Below are 16,094 nucleotides of genomic sequence, written 5' to 3'. Positions count from 1 at the left end.
TCAGAAAACAATGGCACAATACTGAATAGGATTAACAGTTAGTCAAATTATACACAATATCCTAGCAAATACTCTAACAGTGGTGACATAAGACTAGACAAGACACTTTATAATAAAATCAACATAAAATAAAAGAAGAACAATACATTAATGCTTCACCTTTTAAAACTGTGAACACTTATAAAATTAAGTGCATCATTACACTCTGGTCGATGCAAGTGTTATTCACCATTCAAATTCTTTCATTTCTAACACTGCATCTATATCTCTGCCTCTAATACCTAAACTAATATGGTCTGAAACAGTAAATCATTTTTTAAGATGATTACATAACTTTGAATGTCTAAACAAAGTTGACATTTCTGGTCTTTGAGTTTCATTGCTCATAAGTACAACTCACCCCTCCTACTGTTTTTCTTTCAGTATAGAAGGATCATACACAATACACACACTTTTTTCATCACTTATGACATAAGCAATCATACATTTATACAGTAAACTCTCAGTTAACTGGAGCTCAAGCATCCAGCACTCTCAAGCAACTGGCAAAAAAATATTGAAGAAATACAGTACAATTTTCATGTGTTTTACTTTCTGTTTTCCCCATGTAGAAACATACCTTACATTTTTTGAGTTTTAGAGTTTTAAAAGCCATCATGCAATACCTTATATACTCTAATTATTCCTTTTTTAATGGCAGCTTATGTTCTAGATTCTACTAAAAACTCTACCAGTGCTGGTCTTTTATTTAGGACCCCCCTGTTTCTTTCTCTTTGCCTATACTCTGTTATCAATCTTTAACCTGCAGTCCAAATAAATTCTTGGCATCTTCCCATTCTATCATCTTTCATTCTCTAGTTATTTGCTCCCAATACCTTGGTTCCTTTGCCAGTTTTCTCCAATAAATTCCAGCCCCCTCTTGCCTATTGTCTATATCCCTATTTGCAGTCATCCCTATCGGCAGAATCTCCTTTCTCCATTCCTGTGTTGGCTCAGTTCTTAGAATACTTTCTGCTACTTTATGGATATAATATTCTGTATAATTAATGCTATTATCCTTAAAGACCTGCATCCAAAATCCCAGTCCTTTCTTGTTTCTTAATCTCCCCCCGTTTCATCATCATCCCTTTCCATGGTGAATTATAGTTTTTTACTTGTGCTACGTATAGGAGCCTTAACTGTGCAGCTCTGAAATACCCCTTCAAATTGGATAATTCCAATCCGTCCTGTTCCACTTAAAGAATCAGCTTATTCCACTTGACTCTTGCTGTCTTCCCCTCCCAGATAAATCCTTCAGCTATTCATTAAATGCTATCCACAACTTCTCCTCTGGTTGATGTAGTGGTGCCCCTCTACTCTTCCCTCATCAGACCCATTATTGATTACAATGCACCAATTGGAATGTACCTGGCTAGACATCTCCAGCAGCTGGAGACCACAGAGGTACCTAACCAAGAGGATTACTGGCCTCAAACAGTGGCCCTATGCAGCACGATTGAAAAAGCTAAAACTGTTCTCTGTTGCATACCACCTTCTCAGAGGCGATCTCTGTCTAACGTACAGAGTCATGTCCAACCCAGAATTGTTGAACATGCTCCATCTTAGCAAAACCAAATCTACTCAAGCTACACGCTCTAGGGATATAAACCTCAACACAACAATGAACAGAACATGCTGGAGGGATAGATTCCCTTCGCAGAGACTTCCCTCACTATGGAACATGGTCCCGATCTACATAAGACAGAGCCCCTCACTATCACTCTTCAAGAGGAACCTTGATGAGTGGATGGGTAACAGAAAGTTCACACCGGGGATCACAACAGCAGCACTACTAGATAGGGGCCAAGGGTACTAGCTGCTAGTACAAGGGTCTAGGGAACTACTAAAGGGGAGGTGAATACCGCACAACATGGCTGGGCTAATATATGCCTTTGGGCAGATAGCCCAGTACAAACCTATGATAAAAATATGCCTGACCTGTGTTCAAGACTAAAGGGACTAAAAACATTTTGACTGCTTGTATCTTACTATCCATATCCATTTAGCAAAGCTTACATTTTCTCAGTTTTTGTATTATCTTTTGTTTAGTCTCTTCCCACATATCCCTAGCTGCCTTACCAGAATCATTTTTAATCCATACTCCTAAATACTTAATTTTATCAAGTCCCCATAAATAAGGATACTACTGAATCAATTCTTGCATGGGTACATATTTTGCCACTATTGCCTTTGTTTTAACTTCATTAATTTTGTATCCCAAAAAGATTTGAAACTGTCACTTAACTATCCACAGCACTGTTGTTGTGTCTTTCAGCTTTTCCCGGTTAGGGGTCGCCACAGCGGAACTCCGGTTTGCTAATGATTGGCAGTAGATTTTTAAGTGCCGAGTTGCCAGCCCTGATGCACAACCTTCAACGAAGGTACGCCCATTCATGCATGTCTCCACACAGAAGACGCTCTAGCTGAGAATCGAACAGGACAACGTCTTACTGTGAGGCGACAACGCTACTGTCCTTTATTGGTTTTTCAGGTACAAAATTATACCTGCAAATACAGCCAGCTTTTCTTGACTATCATACCAGTCATATCCCATGAATTTCTGAGTCCCTTATTTTCTATGCCAATGCTGCCCTGTTCATTACATCCCAGCTTACTCTATCAAATGCTTTCTCTACATCAAGACCCACCAACAACAGTGGTATTTTCTTATATTTGGCTTCCCTCTGGATCACCAATGTTCTGTTAATGTTGTCAGATGTTTGCGTCCCCTCCATATAACCACAAGGATGCATATCTATCAATTCTGGCATTAAATTTGCCATTCTTTTAGCCATTATAGACAAAGGCACTTTATAATCACTGTTTAGTATTGAAATGGGCCTGTATGAAATCAGATCTAATGGGATCTTTACCCTCTTCAAACATTACAGCCACCATTGCTTTCTTCCAGGATGTTGGTGCTTCTCCAGTTAAAATACTGTTAAACAAAACTTTCCATATCTTTATCAGTTTTTGCCTCCTAGCCTCCAAACTTCCACAGCAACACCATCAATTCTTGGGGATTTTCCTGTAGATTGGCTATGCATCACCATTTTTATTTCATCTCCTCCTATCCTGTTAGTAATGGGTGTGTAATCTACCTCTGACCTTAGCATATTTATTTTTTCCATAAACATTTCCATGTGTAACTTTTCTTGAGTTCCACATTTCTCTGCTTTATATATATTTTCACAGAATTTCCAAAATATTTCTAATACCTCTATAGGATCTCTTGTTATAGGCTTGTTATGCTTGGTGACAGCCCTTACTACTTTCTGTTCCCTAAGTAGCTGGCCTAAAAGTTTTTGTGCTCTAGAATTATCAAAAACAGTTGCTTTCTAAACTCATGCATATTAGAGGTATCCCTTTATTGTCTGTTTAGCATTCTGCAGTTGCTCTTCTTGTTCTCTGAGATTCCCTCCATTCTGCAATACTTTAACATTAATCAGTTCCTCTAAATAATTCTTATTTCTTAACCATATCTCCCTTTCTTTTATTGCCACACTATTTTTAAACTGTACTTTAATTTTGTCCCACTCCTTAGCTATATTTTCAGAAGAAATTGTCATCTGCTCTAATAGCTCCTGAATAATTTCCACTACCCATTCCTTAACTTCCTCTCTTTTCAACAGATAGATGGGAAAGCGTAAGTGCTTCATTTTTCATTTTCATTTCATTACCCTGTGTTTTTATTCCAGTTATTACTGGAGCATGATCTGAAACAGTTACTGGGCCCATATCAAGACCTTCAATTAAATGCATTTTTATGCATTTTTATTTTTTATGCATTTTTGTATTCTGGGGATAATATGTAAATTCACTTCAAACTCTTAGTACTGAATTCACATCTTCCATGCCAAATATTTTCATAAATTTCTTCAACGGTTTACCCTCCTTTGTTATACTTTGCCTTCTGGGCCCCCCCAGACACATCTTCACTGCCGCAAATCAAACTGCAGTCCCCACCTACAAGTAATGTTCCTTGTTGAAAGCTGATTATTTCTCCCATAATTTTCTTAAGCTCCATTTTAGCAGTTTTAGGTGGAATATAAATACATACAAGTGTAATCCTCCTCCCCTCCCAGTAGCCCCTTAGTACTAGAAAACTACCATTATCTTTTTTTATTCTATTCTATCAGTATTGGAGCTCCTCTTGAAATTAATACAAGTACTCTTCTTTTCCTTTGTCCCAGTTATTCCACTGAATAACCACCCTGAAAAACCTTTCTTCATCAAATTCACACGTTCAGTTATTTCCGAGTGTTTCCTGTACCATAGCTATTTCACTTTACATTTTAATATAGTTCACTACTCTCATTTTTGTATTTATCTGTGAGACCATTGACATTTAAAGACATTACAGAAAGCACCATTCTATTAAAATGTTATTATTACCAGCTTTTATGCATAACAGCTTTTTTGTTAAATGTCTAGTTCCAGCTTTTGTGTTGCATGGATAAACTGTTTGGCAGGTTGAAATTTTATAAAATTCTTTCTTGTCATATCCATTTGAGCTTATGTCATATCTTACTTAACTTTGTTTTATTGAAAGCCCTCAAAACACCCCCCCAATACCCCCTAAAACCTATTAACTTAACACTAACACGCAAAAAAGTATGTACATCTTCAAATACTGAGGTTTTACCTTCCTAACAGGAACAAATGTCCCAAACTGGCAGTCATACTCACAGCCTTGCCCTTAACCTAAAAGAAAGGTTATCCATGGTAAGATGCATGGTGCAGCCTGTCTTTCTACTAAGTGCTGTCTAGTTTTGTCTTATCCCCATTACACTTAAAATAACTTGGAAAACTTAACTTTACAATATGTAAATAAAACCATACACTATAGAAATAGTACTAGTAAGAAAAACATTGTTTTACGTACAGTTAATTTTCACCCTCCCCCCACGTACTTTTCCTGACATTAACAACATGAAGTAGGGCATATGCTTTAGAGTTCCCCACAAGTTCAACAAACAACAAAGACGTCCAACATTTCCAGATTTTCTTGTTCTGTCATATTTAAAAAATATAATTATTGCTTTGTAGTCCCACATTCGTCAATTTCTAAGTTGCTGGCTTTATTCCTTTCTTCTCCATCTCCCAAATCCCGCCTCTGCATCACTTCTAACACGTTCTTGATTCTTCTAGTCAACTCTCTTGCTCCTTTACTTCTCTCCAGCATTTTCCATCTCTTGTCTCAAAATGTTCTACAACACCGTAATGTCTCTTTCTGCTTTTGTCAGGTATAAAATAATATCATCTGCAAACAGAGCCAGCTTTTCTTGACTACCATACCATATATATCCTTGAATTTCTGAGTCCCTTATTTTCTTTGTCAGTGGTTCTAAATACAATGTAAATAACAAAGCAAAAGAGGACATCCCTACCTGGTTCTTCTGCTCAAGCAGAGATTATCAGAAAAGTCCTCAACCACTTGAAATTTTGCCTCTGATCCCTCATATATCCTCCTAATAAACATTATAATTTTTTCAGGAAATGCAAATGCTTCCATTGCCCTGCTCAAAGTCTCAGTTTACTCTGTCAAATGCTTTTTCTGCATCAAGACCCACCAACAATATTTTCTTACATTTTGCTTCCCTCTGGATCATCAATGTTCTGTTAATGTTGTCAAATGTTGGCCTCCCGTCCATAAAACCACACTGATCCATATCTATCAATTTTGGCATTACTTCTGTCATTATTTTACCATTATAGACATGAACACTTTATAAACAAGGTTTAGTATTGAAATGGGCCTGCTTGAATCAGGGTACGATGGAGTTTTACCCTCTTTAGGTATTATAGCTACCACTTAATTCCAGGATTTGTAAATTACATTTCTAATCTCTCTTCCCAATTTTTTTCTGACCACTTCTGATTGATTCCTATAGTTATTGTACAATATTTTATATGCCCTAATAATTACCCTTTCGTAACAGCAACCTTTAAACACTCAACCAGTACAGGTTTTTCATTCAGGATTCATCTATTCCTTTGTCTATAAAATTATATTAATCCTTGATCAGGAAGGCAATCACTAGCTTGCAATCCAAATGTCTACTTGGCCTCTTCACATTCTATTACCATTCCCTCTCAAGTTATTTGTTCAAAATACCTTGGTTCCTTTTTCCAGTTTCCTCCAATAAATTCTAGCCCTTTCTTGCCTATTATGTGTACCCCTAATTGCAATCACACCTATCAGAAGATTCTCCTTTCTTCATTCCAGTGCTGGCTGAGTTCTTGGTATACGGTCTGCTACTTTACGAATATAATATTCTGAATGACTGTTTTTTCTCCTGAAGAATATGCATCCAAAATCTCATTATCTCCTAGTTTCTTGAATTACCCCCCCTCTTTATCATCATCCCTTTCCAGTTTGAAATGTAGCTTCCTGCTTGTGTTGTGTATAAGAGCTTCAGCTTGTGTTTCAGGCTGCAGCATAGGACCTCATTTTTCTTTTTTCTCTTATATGTCCATGGAGATAAGCTGATAATAGGGCAATAAAAGACATAACACTGGTTTCTTTCAAGACAAAAAGTTAATGATTTCTGAAAGCATGCAAGCTGTTTTCACATCTGAGGGAGAATAAAGATAAAAAAAAAAAACTGACAAAAATTAGTTAAAGTAGAAGCATATGCAATAACATGAGTCTTACCATGGAGAAAATTGTTAAAAATGAGTAACCTAGAAATGCAAATGCCTATCTTGGATGATTCAACCCAAGCAGAGATCTCAGAATTTGGAAAGGAACTAGGCATATTAAGGAAGTACATAGTCACTTCAGACATCATTCTGAATGAAGATCCATGGGTTTGGACACAGCTGCACTAATGGCTTTTATGAGTGCTAACAGAAGATGCTGAGTGAGAACCATGTGCAATGGGGTGGCAAGGAATGGGGTGTTACTACCACAGAATAGAAGGAAAAGTGGTTCTACAATTAGTGTTTTTTTAAACTCTTCTACACAGTGCTAGCTCTTTGGAACAGAGGGATAAAGCCTCAAAGATTGTGTGGGCAACCACATATAAATTAGCAGCTCAAGTGACTCTATCAGCTGTATGTGGATGATGTGAGTGAGTGTGTGCCTGCTGCCAGCTCTCTCATCCTATGGGATGACATTTATTGGGAGCACCAAGTGTTGCACCCAGTGAAGTCTGAGCATACAGAGTCTGCTCTGAGTGCATCCACACTCAAGACCAGCAGAATACAAAATGTGGAAGCATGCCTCCTCTCAGAAGACAGCAACAATAATGATGCTTGGAACAGATGCTGTGAGGGGGGGGATGATCCCAGGAGAGCTGGCCCAATCCCCCTCTCCCGACTTACGTAAAGAAACATGACAGGTGGAACTGGATTCCTGGGCAGGAACGGATAGGCTATGAGGCTGCTACCCAACACAAGAATCCTTTGTTAAAATACACTCCAGATGCAGCTTGACCTGCTTCAATGGGGCCAGTTACAATTATGAAACATTAATCATGAAGTATTCACCAACCAAAAGAGATCCAAGAGACCATCAAGACAGTCTCTGATGAAAGAAACACCAGAAATTTCTACTGTCTAAAATGTTTGCTACAATCTACAATAAAGTTGTTGAGTTTATCATATGAGTTAGGAGAGCCATAAGGTTTACTATCCACCAGCTTAAGATTTCTTAATCAATGTCAGTAGTCGGTGTAATTTCAGTGGCTTCTCGGGCACAGTTGTCTACTTTGTGCCATTTGCCTTATTCCATGAAATCGCTCTGAGTTTTATTTTTCAGTGAAATTGTGTTTAACTAACTCAGACAGCAACCATACCCAGATATTCTTTAGGGGGTAGCTATACTGTTCAAACTACTTTATTCCAGCAACAGAAATGTTATGTTTGGACAGATGCAGGTACAAAGTGTTTTCTTCCAACAGTTCAGCCATTCATGGTTTACTGCAACTAGATGAATTGGGTAGTTTTCCAAAAGGCACAATCCCAAAAGGACGACTGTGTTCTTTTCCTTGAGGTGTGGCAACCTTAGAGATAGTGCTTAATTTGAGTGTGTGTCAGCATCATCTATCCCCCTCAAAAAAAATTAACAATGCCATGAATTAATTCATAAAAAAGTAAAATCTATACATTAATCAGATCCTTAATATGATAGCTGAAGAGGACAGACTGCATCCACTGACTGCCTGTGATTCAAAGAAATGAGCAAATAAATTAGTAAAGTCCGGTAACAGTTTTGTCAAAGGTATATGCCATCTCCCACTGTCTTCTATCAGTCAAGTTTTCTGGAAACTACCAGATTAACTGTAATGGGAATCATGATGATGTAGCCAAAAGGATTAGGAGATTTTGAAATTGCAAACCAGTCCAGTAAACAAGTGCAGTGAACCACGAATAATGAACGCTTTATTTAGTCTGCGTTTTCGTCCAACAAAAGACTTCATCAGATCTGACGAAGTCTTTTGTTGGACGAAAACACAGACTAAATAAAGCGTTCATTATTCGTGGTTCACTGGACTTGTTTACTGGACTGGTTTGCAATTTCAAAATCTCCTAATCCTTTTGGCTTCTTCTTTTTTCGTGGTTTTGGTTTGGAGTGGAAGTTGGCCGTTTGTATTCTTTTTTTAATCATGATGACGTATCTGTAATAAGTACTGTAAAAATTCAATTTCAAAGCACCAAGCAAGGAAAGCTATTTTGACCTTTTGCAACTTCCATTCCAAGTAAGCTGCAGACTTTTGCAATGTGCTTTACATATACAGTTCACAAACACTGGTGTGGTAACTAGGACTATAACCAATTTTCCACCATTCAACCCTTTAGTTCTGCACCCTCACTTCAGTATCAACAGCAAACCACATCAGAGAAACACTAGACAAACCAATCAAAATTCAAATTCAAAGCTGCCAATACAGGGATTCTTTTTGCAGTAAAGAAATGAACCTGTTTCACATGATTAGAACATCACATATGACCTTCCATGATCTAAAGTATTGTAACCCATAAGCCATACACCTCTACAAACAGGATGCATGAGATACAGCACAAACAGGTACACAACATAAGGATAATACTTACACAGCACAATGCAAAGGTGAGAAGGGATTGCCTTCAAGGGTTCGACAGACCTTCTGCTCCAAAAGTACCTCAACACAGTTTTCATTACCTGGAAAATAACAATGCACAAAAAGTCAGAAACAAAATATACAAGTTGTTAAACTGTACATAACAATTTTAATAGGTGCTTGAAAGGAACAAAACATGCAATGGAACAAAGCCCATTGTAACACACAGGTAAGAAGAAAATATAACCAGGCTTTCCTCCCTTAAGACAAGTGTCAAAATTTGGAAATAATTTATATGGTCTGTATCAAAACATGCCAAAATTCAATCAGGCTCCTGTTAAGACATGAAGCTATAGACCAGCTTTCCTAAGGTCCTTAAAACCATGTCACACAAATAAATAAATGCAAAGTAGCAGCTCTTTAGGCCATCAAAAAGGAAATAAGTAGGCCCTGAGAATATACTGGAATGTAGCTGAAAATCTGCTGGTGAGTTTCCAGAAATTTAATGCAAACTCAACTATCATCTCATACAGCTTCTTGTTATAGTTCACTACGCTGCCAAAAATTATACATATGTCACTGTGCCTGTAGAGAGCCATCAGATGAGAAATTGCCATTGCACTGTGGTACTGTTATTTCTACCAAAAAAGGAAAAGAAAACTGTGTTACATCTGTGTCCCACACTTCACTCCTTCAGCTGCACAGGGTCCAAAGGCCCCTCGCTTAGATCACTGTATCTACTACTGTCATGCAACCTTCTCCAGAACCCAAGCAACATTCCTCCTATACTACCTTTCCTTTATCTTTTTTAAACAAGAAAGATCTTTATTGAATTATCACTTGTGACACAATCATGTATTTATATAAATGAGAAACTATATTTAGATAACTTTCAGTTGCGGACATTATACATCACTTACAAACATTATACATCATTTACAATCTTTTACATGGTAATTGTCAGGCAAACATTACATACCTTATCCAATTCCTGCCTTTCCTTAAACCTCAATTCTCCTGCAAAACATTATTCATACATGTATTTTTCCCACCATTCCCATTTGTTTAAATGCAATTTGCTCCAACCCTTGAAAGACCCCACTTCCAGTACTCTTCTTTCTGTTACTATATTCACTACTTCTATTACAGTTGTTTTAAAATGTGATTTCCAGTTTCTAGCTACTGCTTTTTTAGCAACCAAAAGAATTAAACTCAGCCAGGCCTTAGTATGTCGCTGCAAGTCTAATTCTGTATCACATCTCAAAAAAAAAAAATAATTTCCTTAGTTACATCAATTTGCTCACAGTATTTCTAACAGAATAGTCTACAGGGAATTTTTCAGGTCTGCCAACCCATTTCACTTCCAAAAATATGTTCCCAATTACTTTTTATTTCTCCATCACATCTTTAACATTTGCTGTCTACCTGAGGAAAAATTCCTTGGAGTCAACTTGGGGTATAAAATACCAATGTACACATTTCCAAGCAAAGATCCTAAATCTTATTGACTTTGCATAGTTGGCAGCCATATATCCTCCCATTGTTTCTTTGTGAATTGTTTATCCAATCTCTCTTCCCAATCTTTTCAACCTCCTCTGATTGATAGTTATCATGCAATATTTTATATTTTCCCTCAATAATTACTTGGTTCTTTTATCAGTTTTCTCCAGTCAGTTCCAGACTCCTCTTGCCTATTCTCTGTATCCCTAACTGAAGTCATCCTTATCTGCAGAATCTCATTTTCCATCCCCATGTAGGCTTAGGTCTTAGAATACTTTCTTCTATGTTATGAATATAATATTATGTATGGTTATTATTATTCTCCTTAAATATATGCATCTAAAATCCTAGTCTCTCTTCATTTTCTGAACTTCTCCCAATTTAATCATTACCCCCTTTCTACTTTGAACTATAGCTTTCTGACTGTGTTATGTATGGGAGCCTTAACTGCGTTGCTATGAAATACTCCTTCACATCAGGTAATCCCAAACTATCTTGCTCTACTGGAAGTATCAACCTCTCCTACTTGACTCTTGCTCTCTTCCCCTCCCAAATAAAATCCACTCTTTGCTGCTATGCACAACTTCTCCTCTGGTTGATAAAAATATGCCTGACCTGTGTACAAAACTGAACGAACTAAAAAAAATTTCACTGTTTGTATCTTGCTATCCATACCCATAAAACAGAGCTTCCAGTTTCCCAGTGTTTGTATTGATCTTTTGTTTAGTCTCTTCTCCCAAATCCTTAGCTGCCATAATAGAATATTTTTTAATTTATACTCCTAAGTACTTCATTGCATCATGTGTCTCTATAAATATGGGTATAGGTGAACCAATTTGTGTTATGAATACATGGTTTACAGTTATTTCCTTTGTTTTATATTCATTAATTTTGTATCCCAAAAAGATGTTCGGAATGCTCCACAACAATGAAATATCCTTTCCTGGTTTTATCAGGTACAAAATAATATAATTTGCAAATAAAGCCAACTTTTCTTCATCACCATACCAATTATATTCTTGAACGTCTGAGTCCCTTATTTTCACTGCGAATGGTTCTAAATATAACACGAATGAATGGGGAAAGATGACACCCCTGCCTGTTTTTTCTGTTCAAACAGAACATCACCCCCTTTAATTTTCACCTCTGATCCCTCATATATCCTCCTAATTAACATTATAATGTTATTAGGGAATACAAATACTTCCACTGCCCTAATCATAAAATTCTGGCTTTCTCTGTCAAATAATTTCTCTGCATCAAGACCCGCCAAAACAGTGGTATTTTCTTACATTCTGCTTCCCTGTGGATCATCACTGCTCTACTAACATTGTCAAATGTTTGCCTCCCCTCCATAAAACTGCTTTAATCCAAATCTATCAATTTTGGCATCACCTTTGACATTCTTTTAACTCTTATAGACACTTTATAATCATGGTTTAGAATTGAACTGGCCATACATGAAGTTAGATCTGATAAATATTTACCATCTTTAGGTATTACTGGTTACTTCTTATAGGTTCATAGGTATTTACTAGGCTAACAATCACAAGGGCCTTTTTAAGCCTAAAAATGTCGAACAAATGAACCAGCACTACAGCAAACCGTTTATAGAGATAATGAACAAAAAACGAAACCAAAAAAACTCCAAATATAAGGACATGCAACAGCAAATAGCAAATTTATTAATTCACAACTCACAGAGCTTAAGCCTAACCATGCATCCCAAATCTCTGACAAGTTCTGATACCCTTGATAAGTGTAAGCATGGTCCTGGGAGTTGAACCATTTAAAGATAGGCTCTGTCCATTAGACACATATCTTAACCATACATCTTTTTCTTTTATTTCTACCCTATTTTTAAACTTCACTTTGATTTTATCCCACTCCCTAGCTACATTTTCTGAATAAATTTCTATCTTTCCTATTAACTCCTGAATAACTTCCACTAGCCACTCCTCAAATTCCTCTCAGTTTGACAGAAAGGTGGGGAAGTGCCAGTGTCTCATTTTTATTTCATTACCCTGCATTTTTATTTTAATTATAAGCGCATGATCTGAAATAGTTATTGGATATGTATCAAAACTTTCAATTAAGTGCACACTTTCCTGTGAAATATAGTTCTGTCCAGACTAGCCCAGTTTTCTACACTGGAGAATAATATGTAAATTCTATCCAAGCTCCTACTACTGAATTCATGCCTTCCATACCAAATATTTTCATAAATGTCTTCAAAAATCTACCCCCTTTTGTTATATTTTCCATTCTAGCCCACCTAGATAAATCCTCATGGATGGAAATAAAATTCCAGTACCTATCTATAAACTATTTCTTACTGAAAGCTTATTATTCTTCCCAGAATTATTTAAGCTCCATTATAGCACTTTAAGGTGGAATATAAATACATGCCAGCATAATCCTCCTCCCTTGGCAGTAGCCCCTTATTGCTACAAATCTATGACTATCTTTTTTTTCTTCTACCACTATTGGAGCTACTCTTGCATAATAAAAGTGCACCCCTTTAACTATGTCCCAGATAGTCTGCTTAATAACCATTCTGAAGTCCTTTCTTTATCAAACTAACATGCTCAGCTCTTTCCAAATGTCTCTCTTGTAGCTCAGCTAGTTGTACTCTGCTTTTTCAATATAGTTCACTACTCCTTCTTTTTTTTGTAAATACCTGTGATACCATTCACTTTTAAAGATAATATGGAAAGTGCTGTCATAAGTTATTTCCACCTGTTATGTGTAACAGATTTTTTTAATGTCTAGTTTTAGCTTTTGTGTTATATGCATACATTTTTTTGATCTTTTATGCAGTTATTTTTCCCATATCCATTTGAACCTATGTTAAGTCTTACAAGACTTTGTCTTAACGAAACCCTCAAAATACACTCACAACAACACTATAACTTACTGACTTAATATAAGCACCCAAAGTATGTGCATCTTCAAATGATGAAGTTTAACCCTTCTAATAGCAACAGTTGTCCAAGACTGACAGCTACACACAGGCTTGAACGAACTTATAATGAAGGTTATCCATGCTAAGATGCATGGTACAGCCTGTGCTTCTACTTACTGAAAGTGCTGTCCATTTTTGTCTTATTTTTATTTCTTTCCTGGATGTAGAAAACATGAATGCTTTCAGAAAGCATCATATTTTTTACCACTGTAAGAAAACAGCACTCTTTTTATTGCCCTTATCAGTTTGTCTCCATAGAAATACAACAGCCAGATACATGGTTGTCTTCAGCTACAAGCTTCTCATGCTGCACTGTGAACATTTGGTTGTTACAGAAAAACTCATCAATACATTGATTTTTATTTACTTATTTCCCCTTACAACTTGTTACTAGATCATGCCAAGGGCCTTAATCCAGTCATTCCCCAATGCAAATGTAAGAAAAAGCATATCAATTTTACTTGTATCATGCTCCTTTGTCCAAGGGTTTCTTTTCTTCCTACACTGTAGTGTCTGCATTTCTTAAAACTGATCAGGAGGAAGGAAAAAGGGGGGGCACCTGTTTACCTTAGTATCTCTGCTAAATTTATAACATACAGTAGAGTTCATGTTTTACAAAAATATTGTTATGAACAAAAAACGTTTTACTTAGTTACCCCTTTCCTTTTACTTTTCTTCTCCTTAATGTTCTTCCAAGCATTAGTCATGAAGTAGAGCATATACTTTGGAGTCCCCTACAAGTTTAACAATGTCAAAATAGTTCAATATTTGTATGTTTTCTTGTTCCACCATATTTCACAAGTGTAGCGGATTGCTTTGTAATCCCACATTTATTCATTAATTTCCAAGATGCTGCTTTTCTTCTTGTTGGGCTCTCCTAAATCCAGTCTCTGGTTCATTTTCAATGTACTCCTGGTTCTTCTATTCAACTCCTGTGCATTTTGTCTCTCAAGTGTTTTCCTTTGGAACACTGGAAAAGGTTTCACTTGCATAATCTCTCTCTATAAGTTTTATTACCAGCAAGACAAAAAGCAGAATCCCCTTCTGTTTGACAGCTCACTTTTTGTTGCACAAATTTTGTATTTCCTTCTTAGCATGTTCTGCATTAAATAAAAAACTGACTTTGACTATCCAGGAAACAATATTTTGAAGATATCTGGCTACAGCATCTTGAATCTCACACATGCTTCTTAGCAGACTGCTGGAATATATTCACTCCTCTTCTGCCTGGTATACAGTGAGTAATGATTTTCCACAAACACTCTACTGTCTCCAACTTTAGTACACTGTCCATCTGCCACAATTATGTCAGAATCAACTCTTTCTGCTGGTAGGATTGCATCTATATCAGTAGAGGTCTTGGTTGCTTTCTCGTGGCCAAGTTTGGAGCATACACATAATATGACCTTTCAGTCAACAACTCTTGCTGTGGAATACCAGTCCAGTTGCTTATTTGTACTTTCATAAAATTAATATAGTCTGTTCCTTCCAGTTTATCTGGTACAGGAGGAAATCTCAGGATTTCCCTGTGTGCGCTGTCCTCTAATTCGACCATTTTTGAAATATCTCTTTTTGAGCAGTCACATAGTCAGCCAGCCTTTTCTTTATTTTAACCTTTGATATTTGCAGCTTTATCAGCTCATCTGAATATCTGCTTAAGGTTTCTTTCCATTTTACTTGAGTTGATAAACTCCTTCAGTGTTTGGTTTATTTTAATTAACTGAGCACATTTGACTTATTTTTCCTCTAGACTACTATAAGTCATGTCTTGTACCAAAGCTGGAGCTTGAACTGCTTTTTGCTGAACACCTGAAGCATTCTTCCCAGTCAGTGTTTTCTCTTCACCTTTTGTGATTAATTTTCTTTCAGGTTCTCTAAATTTCTTCTTTGCTGGCATTCAGACAGTGCACTTGCTAGCCAGTAACTAAAATTTACCCAAAAAGAGAAATTCACTTTCTCTCCAGAGTTTGTGTTCACATTGAGAGAGATGAAATGAAACTGTTACTAAGTGTGCGACCATCTTTGAAGTCTACCTTTGTTTAATCATATTTCATTCAGTAGAGATGAGATGGAATAAGCAGACGTAATCCTGAGCTACTCTTCCCTGAGCATTGAACACAGAGGGACTGATGAAGGCGGCAAAAGGCAGTGCAGTGGTCTGCTGCCTCTCAATGAATACTGCCCCCCTTTTTTGGATTCAAGGCTGTAGCTGTAGATGTGCAAAGATATCTCTGGGAAGAAATAAGCAAAAACAGTTCCCGTGATCTGGTGGCTAGATTATAGTGCAACCCTACAGCCCATCCACTGTGGCACAAACATGCAATTAGTGCATTTGGCTGTAGATTCCTAAGCTGCCTAACATGTTTTTGAGAAAGATCTTTTGAGTGACAATCTTTTTAGATCATTTCCAGCTTCACACAGATGGCTACATTTACAAACATGCAGTCAGTTCGACTAATTTCTGGAGTTTTTTATGAATTATTTTAATAAATTATTACTGTAAGTTATTTTTTATTCAAATACATTCTGTTCACATCAAATGT

The 16,094-nt window shown here is 36.7% G+C and overlaps 1 protein-coding gene across 3 annotated transcripts in view; it reads right to left on the bottom strand.

The window, feature by feature from the left end:
- ANKRD44 (ankyrin repeat domain 44) overlaps nucleotides 1–16,094 on the bottom strand; it is a 1,254,083-nt gene that overhangs the window by 132,141 nt on the left and 1,105,848 nt on the right. For all 3 annotated transcript variants that reach the window (XM_044060611.1, XM_044060613.1, XM_044060612.1), the window contains one exon: nucleotides 9,100–9,187. In XM_044060611.1, coding sequence (XP_043916546.1) covers nucleotides 9,100–9,187 — 88 coding nt within the window. The remainder of the gene's footprint in view (nucleotides 1–9,099; nucleotides 9,188–16,094) is intronic.

The sequence above is a fragment of the Protopterus annectens genome, chromosome 2.part0 (assembly GCF_019279795.1).
Source record: "Protopterus annectens isolate FY-2018-M chromosome 2.part0, PAN1.0, whole genome shotgun sequence".
In the NCBI taxonomy this organism is placed as follows: Eukaryota; Metazoa; Chordata; order Ceratodontiformes; family Protopteridae; genus Protopterus; species Protopterus annectens.
This window is presented reverse-complemented; position numbering and strand designations above follow the sequence as displayed.